At 37.8% G+C, this 16,578-nt stretch overlaps 1 protein-coding gene across 1 annotated transcript; it reads right to left on the bottom strand.

The window, feature by feature from the left end:
• Positions 1–9,691: 9,691 nt before the first annotated feature.
• On the bottom strand, positions 9,692–11,562 carry foxl2a (forkhead box L2a). Its single transcript, XM_032590332.1, has one exon. The coding sequence runs from the start codon at positions 11,394–11,396 to the stop codon at positions 10,485–10,487; it is 912 nt and encodes a 303-aa protein (XP_032446223.1). The 5' UTR covers positions 11,397–11,562; the 3' UTR covers positions 9,692–10,484.
• Positions 11,563–16,578: the final 5,016 nt, after the last annotated feature.

The raw sequence follows: 16,578 nt of genomic DNA on the forward strand, positions 1-16,578 counted from the left end.
TGCTAATGCAATTAGTTTGTCCACCAGCAGTAAAGTCAAAAGAAAAGGGGAAACTGCATTATACAGCACATATACTGTATGTCTCACATGGTTTAAACAAAAACGTACAGCTTCATGCTACATATTTATACAATTTGTTTCTTAAATGTGCCTTTGCAAAATACTTTAGTCTTGGTTTGTGTCAATTAGAAACCAACTAAACCAACTAAACTTCTGCAGTAGTTTAAGGTGAATTATGTTTTTAAAGCATCATGTTTGGCTTTATTGATCCTTTTGGTTCACATACTGACTGTTTTCCTCCTCATACATGGAAGAGGGGAAGATTTTTGTTCTTAAATTTGAAATTTGGAAAAAAAAAACCCCGCATATACAGTATGTATTCAATTATTTGTTTATTTAAATTCAAGATTTATTTAAGATTCAAGTTTTGCTCACTTCCATAAAATACAAAAGCTCTTTAAAACAACATGTAGCTCTTACTGGATACTTGATTGTTCAGCAGTAGTTTAAGAGAAAACTCCTGCAATTCAAAACTTCAATATAAAATAATATTATTAATATAAAACTTTTCACTGCATTCTTTAGAATATTTAAGCTTGGCCAGAATTGACCACAATTATGTTGTTTGTGCATTAGATTGCAAGTCGTTTGGTTAGAATGAATGGATTGTTTTCAGGAGAGCGTTACTCCTTATTAAACATCGCATAACAAAAAAAAACAGCAAAAGATGTGTTTTGCTGCCATCTAGTGGTTAAATTATAAGTAAATTTAATCATTCTTCACAGTCGCGCACATAAAAAAAGAGAAAACCTAAACTAAAATGATTTAGCTTAGGTCATTTATTCTGCTAAATGACCTAAGCTAAATCATTTTTTCATCATAATTATTAAAAGAATCAATTAAATTGTACTTCCAAGCTTTTAATCAGATTATATGATAAATATTTAATGCTTTCCAGGAAATGCAAACTGTTACATTAGCACAGAACTTGTAATGTTTGACGACTTAAATAGTAAACCTATATTTTTACACAATTTCATACAGACATACAGCAAATAATTAGAGATGTTGCCAAACAGTGTTGATCCAGAAATGTACAGTCAGTTGTAATTAAACTGTAACACCACCCTTTTTGTCAACATCCTCCTTTAGATTTTACCTAAAAAGATACACTTTGAACATCTCACACAGATTGTTTTTATTACAAAAGTACAGAAGTACTGCTGTTTGTTCTGTGCGTTATGAACGCAAAACGGCCGATAGAAAATCCCACTGAAAGTGAAAGTAGTAGTGACAATATTTTATCAGATTTCTTGCCAGAAGAGGGCAGCAAAGAGCTACACAGCACACCTTCACGTCCTGCAACACTTTTAAGAATTACTTCACGGTGCAAGGACTGTCATTAACACGTACTTAACAAGTATTAAATGGTAGAATTTGATACTGTTAAAACTTGCTTGATGGAAAATTCATGACCATAACGGGAATTACTGCTCATTTTGTCTGGATTTGGTCTCATCTACTTAAGAAACATGTTTAATGGACCTCACTAAAAGTAGTCATGTGCCATTTTCCCTGACCTACGGAGGGCAGGGTTACAAGACTCTCCCCTCTTTCCTCATAATGTTCTCATTGTCTGAAATTTGCTAAACATGAACTGGGCTCAAAGGGAACAGGCTGTGCAGCGTAGGTTAGGTCCAGCATGCTTCCATTACTGCCCCTCTTATTCAATTAAATGTACCCTAACTCGCTCCAAACCCACACTGTGCGTAATCTCATCACCAGTGATAAGCATGTAATAAAAAGCACATTCGACTTGAAAGGATACCTTAGGCGAATGCGTATAATTGTGGATATCATAATATAATCATTTGTTTAATCGTTAAGCCTTGCCAAGAGGTATGTAATTGCTTCAAAGATGTATGAGTGGAGTTGGATTGCAGTGTCTGAGATCTGACAAGGGACTGGATTTGGCATGCACGTGAAGGCAGGGACCAGGGACAGGCCTAAGGGCCAGCTTCCTGTTTTCCATGTCTGTGCTGTGGCCAGTTGGGATGCTTACTTCACAAATCTTATTATTTAAAGAAAATTTGGGTAATAGAATGTGACATTTTAACAGCTAAACACTCAATATAATAATTCCTTCAGACTGACTAAAAAATATGTCATTGAGTTTGGGGATATTGTCTCATTCTCTTGCCGTGTTGTGAAATTCAAATACTTCCTGAGAGACGTTTTGGTATAAATAAGCTCAGTGCTTGACATTTATTTCCGAATGAGGTTGTATTTCTATTACTCTTAATGGCTTGATATATAATTGGCTTTCAGTAATTACATCTCTCACACCCTCCCCAGAGGCTGAATAATGACCATTAGCCTGAGCTGGTTTATTATATATCCAACAGCATCAGAAGAACAGGTGCTGGCCCTTAATGATCCCAGTGGGAACTCGGTTTCATCTTTGATTAATTGGAATGTTAACAAAAGACGAGTTATCCTAATAGCCTCTTGTTGCCAGCCCTGCGGAAGTGTTTAGAGGCCCGAGAGAGGAAAGGGGCTTTAAAAATAGACTCCATCAGGGCACAATGGGGGGAAAAAAAACTCCTGTCATTTAGATCACGACAAAGCAGTTTGTTGCTCATAATCAAGTGAACGGAAGCATTTTATCGTATTTCCCTTTTACAGTATAAACTAATGAGTTTTCCGCCACATCCACGGCAGGAACGACCACGGGCCTGATGCTGATGCAGGCTGACTGCTGCTGCTGCTGCTGCATTTGTTTGTTTATACAGGTTCGTTGGCACAAAGTTATTCTTCAAAGGTGACTCAGCTTTTATACGAGGACTTAAAGTAAAGTTGGTCATTTTGGGGGTTAGTTCCCAGATCTTGAGTGAATTCTTACACTCTAAAATTAATCTAGAAGGGAATTAAATATTAACAAGTAATTTTAATTTCAACCGTCACATTAAATATGTAATAGTTTCAAAAGAATCCCTTAACATTAAAATTTTTTGAATCTCAATTACACATTTTTATAAGAATCTAGTTGAAGATGGTGATTCAACCGGCTTTTAAGAAAAATATGTTTAGATGTTTTGCCTAATTCGCTACAGACAAATTGTTAGCACACTATAAAAATGAATTTTGGGTGTTTTTTTATTATTTAAAAATGTTTTTTTATGCATATTAGTTTGTAAAAGTAACATTAAAATATAACATAAATTAGTTTACTTTTAAAGCAAATTTGACCTCAGTGTTTTGATCAACATCATGATGAAAATATTGATTCAATTCATTTATCGTGTGCTATTCTGTTGCAGAATAGCAATTATAATTTATGTAAAGTCATAATGAAGCAATGCTAAGCTAATATTCTGAAGTTGTTTAAAATATTTACATAGTGGGTATTTTAAGGTATACAGTGGACGCCCAGAGTTTGCAGATGTGAGGGACCATAGCCCCCCGTTTAAAGCAAAAATCCATGAATACTTGAGACTCCCCCAAAAAAGGATTAGAATTGTATATTTTAGTAGTTCAAACATCAACTGTACTTTCATGTGCATTGTCACACACAGTGGAAACATCTTAGCACTATTATGAAATTGCCAGCCAATAACATATGAAGTATCAAGACGCTACACAGAAAAAAAACTTTGCAAAAAGGAGAATTTTCACAAGTAGTTTTGAATTAATTCCACAGAAAAATCTACAAATATTAAGCCAGAGTTGTGCAGGGTTCCACTGTAATACATTCCTTTTTGGTGTAGTTGGTATTTAATTTATGTTTGTTATGGTAGGGTATGCCACCTGCTGGTACGAATGAACAACTGCATGAGGTCAAACTGCGCAGATCCGTTCAGAATCTTATAGCGTGTGCACCGTTTCATATGGTTGCCAAAGCCAAGAAAAACCATAACAGTTATGGGTACAAAACTATTTTGTGTTGAAACGACACAAAATAGTTTTCTACTTCCATTGGAATAATAAATTTATACTGACAGTATATTACAAAACAGAATGGATAAGCTCACAAATATGTAACTGTACTTGAAAATTCATCTTTTATTGAGTGAATACATTTTAAGAAATGGTTGAGATTTAATTTCCATCAATTTCTTTTATCGCTATAATCTTTCGCAGCCTTTACCAGGGTCTGACCACCTGTCAGACTGGTCAGCATGGCACATGTGGCGTCTAAGTGGCAATGAAAGGTCAATGCGCGATGATTTTCTCTGGACCCCTAGAATAGATGACACTGTGGTGTATTTTTAGACACGGGGTTTCTGGACATCGGATGGACCTTTTGTGGACCACAAGTCCAGTTAACAAACGTGATGTTCCTATTTATAAACTCTAGCAGTGAATCAACACACAGCACTTCAATTATTTGGGATTATTAAAGAATTATTACATGTAAGCCATTGTTTCTTGGGGTTGTCATTAAGATAGAGATCAGCAGTCAGTGAAAACATCACGTAGATCACCGTGGACAGTTGGAGATTCACCAGAGGACGCGTTCACAAAATAAATAGGGCTAAATTAAGCCTGGAGTTGCGTAGATCTGCTGCAGGCAAATTGAACCTTCAGTGTTCCTTCTCCTTAAAATGACAGAGGAAAAAAAAAAACTCATGTTGTGTTGAACAATTGCCGGATTTTCTCCGAATCAAATCTCTGCATATTTTCCTGTTTGGAGCAGATGTATACCAAACAGTCGTGACCCCCTACTCTCCTTTTCAATGGGTTCTGGGTGATGTGCGCCGCTTCTAGGTGGAAACAGTTGCTCCTCGATCTCAAACATCAGCCAGAATGTTAGGAATTCAATTGTGCGCAGGCGTTGGGAAACCTGCAACCTGCGTGTGACTTGACCGGCCGGGTCGCATCGCCGGTGTCCTGTGGAGCATGCAGGGCTGTCAAACGCGGAACGAGTCCAGGTATAAACGCTGCTGCGTCTCTGCTCTTGTGTGACACACAGAAAGGGAAAGAGAGGGAACACAAAGCGAGGGTCAAATGCGTTGCCTCTACAATAAGTTGACCTCATCCGTCTTGTTGATTATAATCTGTCATCTCCGAGAACGCAACAAAGGATACAATCATGGTTATTCAGAGAGCGCTCTGCGGAAAAGACGCGGAAAACAAACCGCACATTGCGCTAAACCTTTTCACCTCACGGAGAAATAACAGTGGACTCTGAGAAATATATTCATCACCTTGGGCAAATGAGCTTTTATCAGCATGACCCTCTGCGCAGGGACATGCAGGAAAACAGCAGCGACTGACTGTTACTCTGAACCTGCCCGCACAGGTCCGCTGGCGTGACGCAGAAACTGTGCAGAATATTTCTTAATCGCCCTTTAAGAAATGACGCACATTTATAAAGACAAGACATATTATGTATATAGACACAAACAAATAAAAAAAAACTGCAAAAAATGTATCAATTATTAAAACTTGCACACGTTTGATTTGCATAAGTTGTGTAAAAACAGCTGAAATACATTTGTTGGATAAACGTTACAACAGTTTACAAAACCGTATTCATCTAAGATACTTAAAAAACCAATACGTGAGATCATTACATTAATTCATTTAATTGCTTATTAATTATGTCACCTTGTTCTTTTTATGGAGTTAAACTTTTGACACATTGCGCAACATTGGTCGATGTATAGGATATTCTGTTTCTCCAAATTAAGTAACCTCTTTAAAAATTCTTACTCCAGAATAATCTTCCTTTATATTCCTTTAAAATGTTTCAGTTTGAATTAAGTTAATTCAATTAACTGATACCAAATTTCATGCGTCAAACTCCTGGGTCGGGGGACACATAGGTGGTTCCACCTAAAGAAAAAAAACTCCCAAAAACTTCAAGATAACTGTTATATACTTAAAACTTAATTTATCGATTCAATTCAAATATGTTTTTATCTGTCTACAGCCAATTATATGTGAGAATATGTTCAATATTAATAATTTTAAGAAATACTTTTCCAATACAGAAAAAACTACTGTCGGTTCTACTAATATTCTAACAGTTTATTGATGGTTTTATCGCTACATTCAGAGAACATTCATGATCTTCACCTGGTCAAAATGAACATTTGTTTGACTCCCCTGATCTAGTGGACGTAGCCTCCAAAATATCTGTGCAATCATCAGTTCATAATAACAACATATAGTTACTATTTCTTAAGAAAAAATCACTTCATTCAATCAATACCAAAACAGCTGAATAATTAGGAGCCAGTTTTAATGTGCAAAAACCAGTTCAAACAATGTGGAGGGTCGTCTCTTTTTCATGAAGTCATCTTGTTGGTCCTCCATGTTAAAATAGTTTGAGATTATTAAAAAATAAAAAATAAACCTTACTGAAACTGTTTAAATCGATCCACCCAAATACTGAAGCCCTGACAACCAGCAGAGATGGACCCTTCACTGGTAACAAATGTTTTGGTAACAAATGTTGTTAGTATCAACGTTGCTAAACTAAGCTCTTAAAGCTGCAAACTTAAATTGATAAACAACTGTAATTTCAAAAGAACGTTCTGCAACCATCCACCTGATTAGCTGAATGTGAGGAATCTGCTCCACTTTTCAAACAGCTGGAAGATCTGCAAATCTAACAAATCTTCTGTGTATTTGCAAAAGCAACACAAAAGCCAAACAATTTATTCCACTCTTACTGAACCAATGATGTGAATCTTAGCAGATTGATTGACAGGCTACATGTTGCTATAGCATCAACCAGCTTTAGAACATTTACACTATTCCTTTAACTCCCTCAAACTCAACTCTTTTTCTATTACTGTATTGATATATTTATTCACAGGCATTCCATCCGACCTACACATTTCTTAATGCCCTGCAAAGAAAAAAAAAACAAAACAAAACAACAACAAAAAATCAGAGAATGTATGTTTCTTTTTGAACTTTTCTAAACTTTAAATGTTAACCCAATATGTCAGTATAATTCTTTCGGAGTTATCACATTTTAATTCAACAACTTTTGATACGAAGCTTCTCTTAGATATTCTGGAAAAGCAGAAAGTGAATATTACTTATGGGATCGGAGCACTAGAGTATCAGCCCTAAAAGAGGAACTTGGCTTCTTCCACCATGAACCTTTACTGGCCTTGTTTGTCTCACCGTAAGTCATGCAGGCCCATTGTTCCCTGTTGCCTGGATGAACTGGGGGGCTCTCTGCGGATTCGCTCACCTGCTGCATGAAGCCCATCCGTTCTCCAGCGCGCTTGCGCAAACATATTTCGTCTCAGAAAGCTTCACAGAAAGAGTAGTGTTATCATCTATAGTGGTGCGTCACCTTTCGACGTTTCTGCAAAAACCTATAATAATAATAATAATAATAATAATAATAATAATAATAATAAATAAAGCAGACCGACATCTGACTATAAATGAAATATGAAGAAAAGGAAACGTTTTGCATCTCTTTTGCCTTTGAGCAAATGTTACAGTCGTCGAAATATTATTTCTCATAAGAAACTTTTCTTAGTAGTTTTTAAATTTTTTGTTTTTTTTGTTTTTTTTTGGGAGCTTGTTTGGAATCCTCTCGCCTTTCAAACGCACCCTTATCTCTTTGTTGTTTACAAAACATTAATGTGAGGAAGCCGGGGACGTACACAGGCTCGCTTCCACGCTCCTCTCTGTGCGCGCAGAAGGATGAAAAAACGTCGCTGTTCCTCCGCCTGGCGCGGAGGCTGTCAGTCAAACCTCTGCGTGATGACGCTTCAATCTCTCTCTCTCTTTTTAAAATAAGAAATAGAAATAAAGCTCGTCTCTGATCACGTGTGCTTTTGCAGTGAAATGTTTTCGAAACTGACAGAGCTCACCCTAATCCTGCCCCCCCAAAATTTAAATAAAATAAAATTAAGAAATCACATCTTATTATATAATTAAGATCATTACATATCATCTATGTGATTTAATATCCGAAGTGGGTTTAGTGGATTTCTGAGCGACTCTTGGTTAAAGTTAATGATCAGTGGAAAGCTCAACAGAAGTTCAGACGTTTAAGGTGATTTTTTTTTGTGCCGAGATCACGAAGCCGCTGTAAAAATGTTAGAGATAATTTGAGTTTTATTACACCTAACAAGTTAATACTCACCAATGTACCACAAATCTCTCATGTTTACTTATTTATTTATTTTTGAATTATTTAAGAAAGAAGTTTCACTTTCCAAAACCAATGCATTGAGTCAGAGGCTGAACTGCTTCTTTCTGCTGCCTGCTTTAGCTCAGATTAACCTCCAGATCAATTTTAAACAGGCATTAAAGCTCTCAGTATTGTTTTCTCTTACTAACAGGCAGGAGAGACAGAATAACAGACAGAATAACAAACCATCCGCCCCGCGTTAATCAACCTCTGGTTTTATATGATCTGTGACATGTAAACGCGAGCCGCTGATGCTCTCGGCAGAACAAAGCCCGTTCTGTTTTGTGGGTGTGTATGTGTTTTGTTTCGATGCAGGATGAAGAGCTTGTGTTTGACAGCTGCTGTGGAGAAGAAGGGTTGGATGGAGGTGAAAGCGCGGATACATCTCCTGGCGCCCGTCGAGTCCTGTCGCAAAGGTTATCCCAGAGCTAAATTAGCGGGGATTTGAGGTGTGAGGATGCACTGACGCGCATTTTATCGTCCAGAATAACTGTAAATTGATGTGGAAACATGATTAAAATGGGTGACGATTCCCCAGTGAGGCCACAATAATTATTGGTAAACGAAAGAGAGAGGACTTCGGCCCATGACGATTTTTTCTTACCAGATTGTGCCTCATCAAAAGGCAACCCGCGAAAACCAGACCTGTTCAGGGAAACCTTAGAGACATATTATAATAAATGTTTTATAATAATATATTATCATTAAAAAATATATTTACTTTATCTATGAAATTGAATGTTTATCTATGACATTGACTGCTTTTTATGTTTGCATCCGTGACATTTTGAAGTCATGATATTATTGTAATTATACTTTTTCTGAACTTTTCCTATTAAATTGACCTTTTCGTATAATGACTGGGACATTTTCATTTAGCAACTTAGACTGGCGAGTAATGACATTATTTTTTTTTATCATTATTGTTGTTGTTAGTATAAGTAGTAATGTTACTGTTCATATTTTTTTATGAGAAGGGTCGATAAAGTATGTTTTCCCTTTCAAATGTCCATAATCCCAATTATCCGGCATATATTTCATTTGTTTCTTGTCTCATGTTGCGCCAGGGAAATTACGGTAAATATATTGCATAGCGATGTCCATATCACTTACGCTATCTTTCATAAAGTGAATTTTTTAAAAGTTATATTCCCGTACAGCTATTACACCATAAATAAGATAGACAAAAACTATATTTTGGAAGTTCATGTAGAAGGAAAATCACAATTTTTGACAGAAATTGTAAAATCATCATAATAATATATATTATTTGTATTGCTATTATTATTGGGCTAATAAACGTATTTAAATTTAACGAGGTCATTATATAACCAATAAAGCATGTAAACCACATTCTTATTTTAAAAATGAGTCACTTAATTTACTCTTATTTATTTTCATATCCATGCGCCGCTAAGATTACTATTTTCTTTCGTAAAAAAAAAAGAGCTGCCAAACATATTCCGTGGATTCCGTCCACACAGCTTACAAAGCACAGAACAGAATTCTTCACCACCGCTGTATTATTTTAAGAAATACAAGTTTATTAAGAAATTGACAAACCTAGAAAAAAACAGGGCAAAGTGCTAATTAAGATGTAACATGGCCCCGACATGGATGAGACATAGCTAATCACATTTATTTAAAAAAAGCTACAATAATTAAAAAGATTAACAAAAACCTGACACCGACTGGCGTCATACTAGAATTTACATCTTTACAAAAACATAATAATGAAGTAATTTGAAAAGCCCTGAATTGTTTTTCTTCTTTTATTTTTTTAATGTCTGATGAATATTTTACCAAGACCTTCTGAAAATAATCGCTTCCGACTAAGTCCGTGCAGGCCTCGCTCTGTGCAGATTAATTTAAGTCAGAACCAATCCCGGTCTAATTACAGATTCAAGCACCGGTTTAAAAGGGGCATCTTATACCCTCTTCTCGTCAGGGAACTCTGAGAGAAGCCGTGCGTAAAAGTTTAAGAACTTTTTACGCACACCGAACAGCTGCGGCTGGAGTTGTGTCGGCATGTCCGCAACAAAAGCCTTGTTTTTCATGTCACAGTGACCAGAACAGAGTTATGGCCATCAGTCCGAAGATCATGCTACCTGATGTGCGCTGATCTCTTCCATTTTGTGAAACGCTCCCCCTCAGTTAGAGCTAGCGTTTCTCCATCGGCTTTCCCCATCAGCTGGACCCAAACAGCTCATCAGAACGGTCTCTTTAAAGAATACTGCTGGTTCTGTTTTTGAAATCACAGGAATCAACTCTTAGAGTCTTCATTTGTACAGAGAACAGTCCCAGCGGGTGGAGTTTAAATATCAATCCTCGTGTGTAACGCCGAGTGTTTGGTCTCGTGTTCCCAGTAAGAGCAGTGCATCATGGAGAGCTCCGCGGGCTGGCGGGAGCAGGCGAACTGCAGGCCGGCTCCGTTGCTGGAGGAGACCGGAGGAGGTGCTGCGGTGGCCGGGCTCAGCTGCTGCGCGTGGTGGGGGTGATGGTGGTGGCTCATGCCGTTGTAAGAGTTTACCATGCTGGGCAGCGCCATGCTCTGGACCCGGGAGTAGGGGTTGTAGGACGAGGGGGCCGTCAGTCCCTTCACGTTCACCGGACTCACGTTGCCACCGGCCATCTGACAGGACGTGTAGGGCATCGGGGTGGGCGGCTGGCCTAACGACCAGGAGTTGTTCATGAAACTGGACTGCAGGTACTTGGGTGGGGTCAGGTAGCCGTAGCCGTCCCCTCCGAACAAGGCCTTCCCCGGCTGGAAGTGGGCTGGCGGGGGTCTGAAAGGCCGCTTCATCCTGCGCCGTCTCCTGTAGTTCCCCTTCTCGAACATGTCCTCACAGGCCGGGTCCAGGGTCCAATAGTTCCCCTTCCTCTCGCCGCCGCCCTCCCGCGGAACCTTGATGAAGCATTCGTTGAGACTCAGGTTGTGCCTGATGCTGTTTTGCCAGCCTTTCTTGTTCTTCTCGTAGAATGGGAACTTGCTGATGATATATTGATAAATACCGGACAAAGTGAGGCGCTTCTCTGAGCTCTCCCGGATGGCCATGGCGATGAGAGCGACGTAGGAGTATGGCGGTTTCTGGGACGGATCGGGCTTTTCTGCGGCTTTTTCCTGGTCCGGCTCCTCTTTGGGTCGCTCCTTCTCCTTGCTCGTGTTCGTGTCATGGATCAATAAGGCTATCTGGTCCTCCTCCGGACTTTGGTAAGTGGCCATCATTGCGCACACCAACGCAAATTAACTCCAGCCCGACGAGCAGAAACGCCAGACCTCTTTGCGCAGAAAGTGTTATTTGCAGAAGCGCAGGATGCACTTCGAGTTGAAAGCGCAAAGACACCTTCTTGTTTCCTCCGCTGGAAATTATTGTAGACTGATTTCAAAAGGCGCAACCCAGGTTCAGGTTTGCGAGCCCGTAAGCCCAGCCCTTCCTCGGCTGATTTTGCTCCAATGCTGTCTGCGGAGCGACGTAGCGCTCTGTGATTTGCGCCTGGATTCTTTTCCCGCCTCCACCAGTCACAGTCAATGAAAATATAATAAGCCCCTGAGCACACGTTAAAATCTGGCTGTGTTAGTCAAAACAGAATAACATGGATAAAAAACTAAGTGCATCCAAACAGAGAGAAAACAAACAGCCAATGAGTCAAATGTATTGTGCATCTGAAAGAAAAATATTGATACTAAAATGTGTTAAACTCTGGTGGTTTAAATGAGGATCCTGGTTTATTTTTATTTATACTATTACATAAATTAAGCAAATCAGGTTTTGATATGTTTTTACAATGGTAAAACAATTTTTTTTTACATTTAATCAACAACATAGGTTTAACAATTAGATTTTATCTGCTGAGTTTTTTTTAAATCAGTATATCTGATTAGAGGTCATCCAAGATTAGCAGCTAAAACACGTCTAAATAAATAGCATTTCATCCGATTTTTTTTAACTACTTAACTAAATTTGCCAGTATTCCAACTAATAATTTAGGATCATTTCGTTTTTTCTTCGTCTTTTAGGCTAAAACGAAACAAAAATAATAATAAAATAAAAATAAAAATAAAAATGAGAGTTGCTTTGGGATTAAGGGATAACATGTGACTCATCAAGTTTTTACATTATTCTAACAAGGCATGTGGACATTTTCCCCAGAGCCACAGCTGGGATTGCCTCAGGGTTAAAAAGCTCAGCCTGCTTCCAAGTTCGGCTTTAGCATGAGAGCTAAGGCTAATCTTGTTAAAGCTGGATACAGCTTTAAATTATTGCTACATCACAGGAAGCTTGTAAACCAAATATTATGATTGCTTTTACATATTAATTCACAATGCAACTCACATAAACATAGCCACCTCACTGTTATCGCCTTCATACTGCAATGGGAGTAATAGTTAATTATCCTTATAAAAATAGTGAGGTAGGATTTGTTACCAAGATAAAATTCTTGTTGCTAGAACAAAAAAAAGAAGAAACAAACACATAAAACAAAACAAATAACAAGAAAAAAGACATTTTATAGTGTATTTCTTCTGTGAAATTGCCTGTTTCTATTTTGTTTCAGAAGTCTTACAACTACTTCAAACACAAGTTGTGGCCAAATGCCAAATTGACAGTACTCCGCAACAATTCCACGCACATTAGCAAACTTTGGCGTGTTCACAGCTTCTTGGAAAACCACGACATAGTCGGTGCTTCTTAATTAGGTCGCAGTGCGTGCAGAGGTATCCGTTTCCCCGACCACCCATGAGGGTCCCTTCGGCTTTCTTCGTGAGAGGATTTCCGTGCTCTGGAAGCCTGTGCAGGTGGAACAGCACTAGCATGTGTGTCATCACCCTGCAGCCAGGCTGCAGCCAGGCTGCGGCAGCTGAACAGCGGTGAGAGCCAACCATCTCTCAACGTGCTATTACCACCACCTCACAGCTCCGAGCCAGGCCTCCCCTTCCCCCTCACATGTTTAAGATGGAGAGCATTTCCCGATCATCTTAACACCACCATTAATGCCTCTGTTTTGTAAGCATTTGCCCTAAAATAAGACATCATTCAGTGTGTCCGGCTAATTAATCCATCTCCCAGATGACACGGGATACAAATGTGCAGAAGAATAACACCTAATAATTCAGGAAATGAAAATAACTTCATAAAACACACCTGTTCTGCCAGACTTTCGTTTTCTTAGTAATAAATGTCTCGATATATAAATATTTTGCTGTCGATGTGAAAAGTGAAAATGACTTCCACTGTGCAGGAAAGTACTGATTCAGTTAATGACATCACAAATTATATATATGTATATATATATATGTGTGTGTGTATGTGTATATATATGTATATATATATAAGTAAAAAAATAAATAAGATTTAATAAGTAAATAAAACATAACTAATACAGGACAATATACGAATGATATAAATAAATTATAGTCATTGATTTTTGTTTGGTTAAATAAACAGCGATATTTATCGCTGTTTATTATTTAAAACATGTTTTAATGAAATGTTTAATGTAGCGTGACAGCAGTTTGTTTTTTGATAGTAGCAGATAAATTTGTTTGATGCTGCCTAAACGTATCTTTGGGGTCTATCAGATATTTTGCCTGTTAGAGAAAAGTTCCTGGACGTACTTTATACTAATTTTACCTAAAGGTTTGCAGCCTCTTCTTTCGTGTTGCTCTTGCTAACCAGCCTCCTGAACTTCTCTCTCAAGATGCTTTTCTCGCGGGATTTCAGTATTTGGGCCCTGGTTATAACTTGCAACTGCATGCACGCGCCTCACAGTATGTCTCTTTTGATAAACTAGACTATCAAAAATAAGCAACAAACAGCCAACAATTACATTTTCTTTTATTTTCGATCACATATGACACATTTTTGAACAATTCATGTTCAAAAATGTTCTGCCCCCAAAAAAGCTACATATAGGGAAATAAAAGAAAATTAAATTTTTATCCTTTGTTTTTGAATTTTAATTTATGTCTCTCGTTTTCTATCAGATATCTTTTCTTTGTTGTTGAGCGACAGGATTAAAATACGTTTGCTGTACAGTGATTTTTTTTTGGCCCGCACATGAATGAGACAGCAGGTCTACACATTCTCCACAGTGAACCCTGTATTAGTCAGAGTAGACTGTGTTTTCAGTCTGAATAAATATACATCCTTTAAAAGTCGTCTCAAGTGATATCCTCTCGAATAACCGCTCCAACAAAAAGAAATCCAGTCGTCTTCAATATTGAGTTTGTTTTTGTTGCACGAATAATAAAACCGATGAGTAAAGTAACCTATTATTTTAAGACAATAGAGCGGAAGTTAACAAAAACTTAAATTCGCCCGTTTTAGTAGTTTTTCCAGGACTCTTTCTGCTTGGTCACCCAAGTTTCTTCTTGTTTCTATCAATTCCAGTCTATTTTTTACATTACTTAAAGCAGAGCAGCGACACCTATGTTAAGCTATTTTCTAACAACATGACCGCACCGCTTGCAGTGTAAGAGGATGTTTAGCTTCTCCGCTGTCAACTTTATGTGCTAAAGAGCGATTTATTGACGTCAGACCAACATCGAAGCAAAGCCGGAGCTGAGCTGGAAGGCCTGGAGCTACATTTCAAAGCTTTTCTCAACCCCTTGATAGGGTGACAAAACATGTTGGAGCGAGAGAGCGCATACATGTGGTGCAGGCCTAAAAGGCGACACCGAGGTGAGGGACCTGAACCATCACTGTAACCGTGGAATAATGGCGTTTGAAAGAGTGGAATTCCTGTTGCCGCGCACTTCCTGCCCGAGTGGATCCATGAGAAGGATGTTTATGATTGCGCGCGCGGGTGGAATGCTGCAGACGGAACCACTGGGTCAGGTCGGGACCGGAGAACACCCACTGAGACTGCAGAGGCTCCAGTCCGCCAATGAGCCAATGAGAAAGATCACTAATAATAATAATAATAATAATAATAATAATAATAATAATAATAATAATAATAATAATAATAATTATTATTATTATTATTATTATTATTATATTTAAATATTATATTTCGTTATAGGCATACTACTAATTGAAATATGTCTTATGGGTTGTTAGAATAATGTATTTCAAAAACTGCGTTGATTATTATGATTATATTTTTTTTATATTTAGTATTTTTTAATTATCCATATATTAGTAAGTATTGTTTGCGTAAATAAGCCTAATAAATAAATATAAAACACAAAACTACTTTTGATAGTAACTCTGTATTGTTAATAATAATGTTATTTCGTCTATATGTTTCCATCAAAGCTGGCAGATAAACAGTAATTAGTTTAACTCAATTTATATATTTGCATTATGTTTAAGCAACGTAAATTGCACATGAATAAAATTAAGAGCTCTATAAAAGGGAGCAGTCCTTATTATGTGTCTTTGTAAATGTTTGTAAAGTAAGTGAAAATTTCACGTTAGATTCATTTCACTGGTGTTCATCACATATAGATAATAATAATATAGATATAAAAGGTCAAAATCGTATGAATAAATATGATTCTTTTTTTTAAGTTGGAGTATTGTAGTGATAACTGTACAGGAAAGACACCTCTTGGTTTGTCATCGTTTTTTAGACTGAGTTAGTCTCTGGATCATTTGCATCTGGAGCGCCTACATGATCATAAACATCAACAACACATCGTTGCTCTTCACTGGAATCTTTATGAGGCCCTGCACAAGATAGGGAAAGGGGGAGTTGATGGGAGGAGACAAAGAGAAAGGATAAGGATGAACCCTTCGCTCTCATGCAGCGTCCCTAATATGGGTCTTGTTTTCTCAGAGACCGGAGACAACTTCATGCAACTTTGTACTTAGTATTTGTATGTTCTGTTGTCAGGTAAAAATAAGGTTCATCATGGAGTTTGCATCAGTTGGTGTTGGTTGTGTGACACTTCCTCACGTTGTACAGTGCATCCCCTTCTCCTTCAACTATACAACTCGTTGTATTCCAATTCATGCTGTTCTATCTTCACCTATATCCTCCTGTTGCTTCCATTAGCTCCTTTAGATTAGTCACTCAGTAGCCTGCTATGTTTACATTTCTTATCGGCTCCAGGAAGCCAATAAGAAGTTTGCAGATCAGGTCCTGTGACATGCTCATAATAAATCAAAACGTAAATCACAATGTAAAGACTCCATGCTGTAAATTGAAAAAATAGTATAAGTCAGAACATGAGCGATAAAAACTGAAATAAGTTATTACAAATGCAAAGTTATTGTAGGGAAGTGGAGTAGGAGGAGGTTAGAAAGGTAAAAGCAGAGGACGAAGTGGAGGAGAGCCTCGTTGTGTTCTGTGGAGCTGAAGCACTGACGTCTCCTGCCAACAAGCTTTTCTTTGAGGTTTTTTCTGAACCGCTGCCAGAGCTGAAATGATTAACAGGAGCTGAAGTGTGCATATTCAAG

The sequence above is a fragment of the Xiphophorus hellerii genome, chromosome 18 (genome assembly GCF_003331165.1).
Source record: "Xiphophorus hellerii strain 12219 chromosome 18, Xiphophorus_hellerii-4.1, whole genome shotgun sequence".
Taxonomy (NCBI): Eukaryota; Metazoa; Chordata; class Actinopteri; order Cyprinodontiformes; family Poeciliidae; genus Xiphophorus; species Xiphophorus hellerii.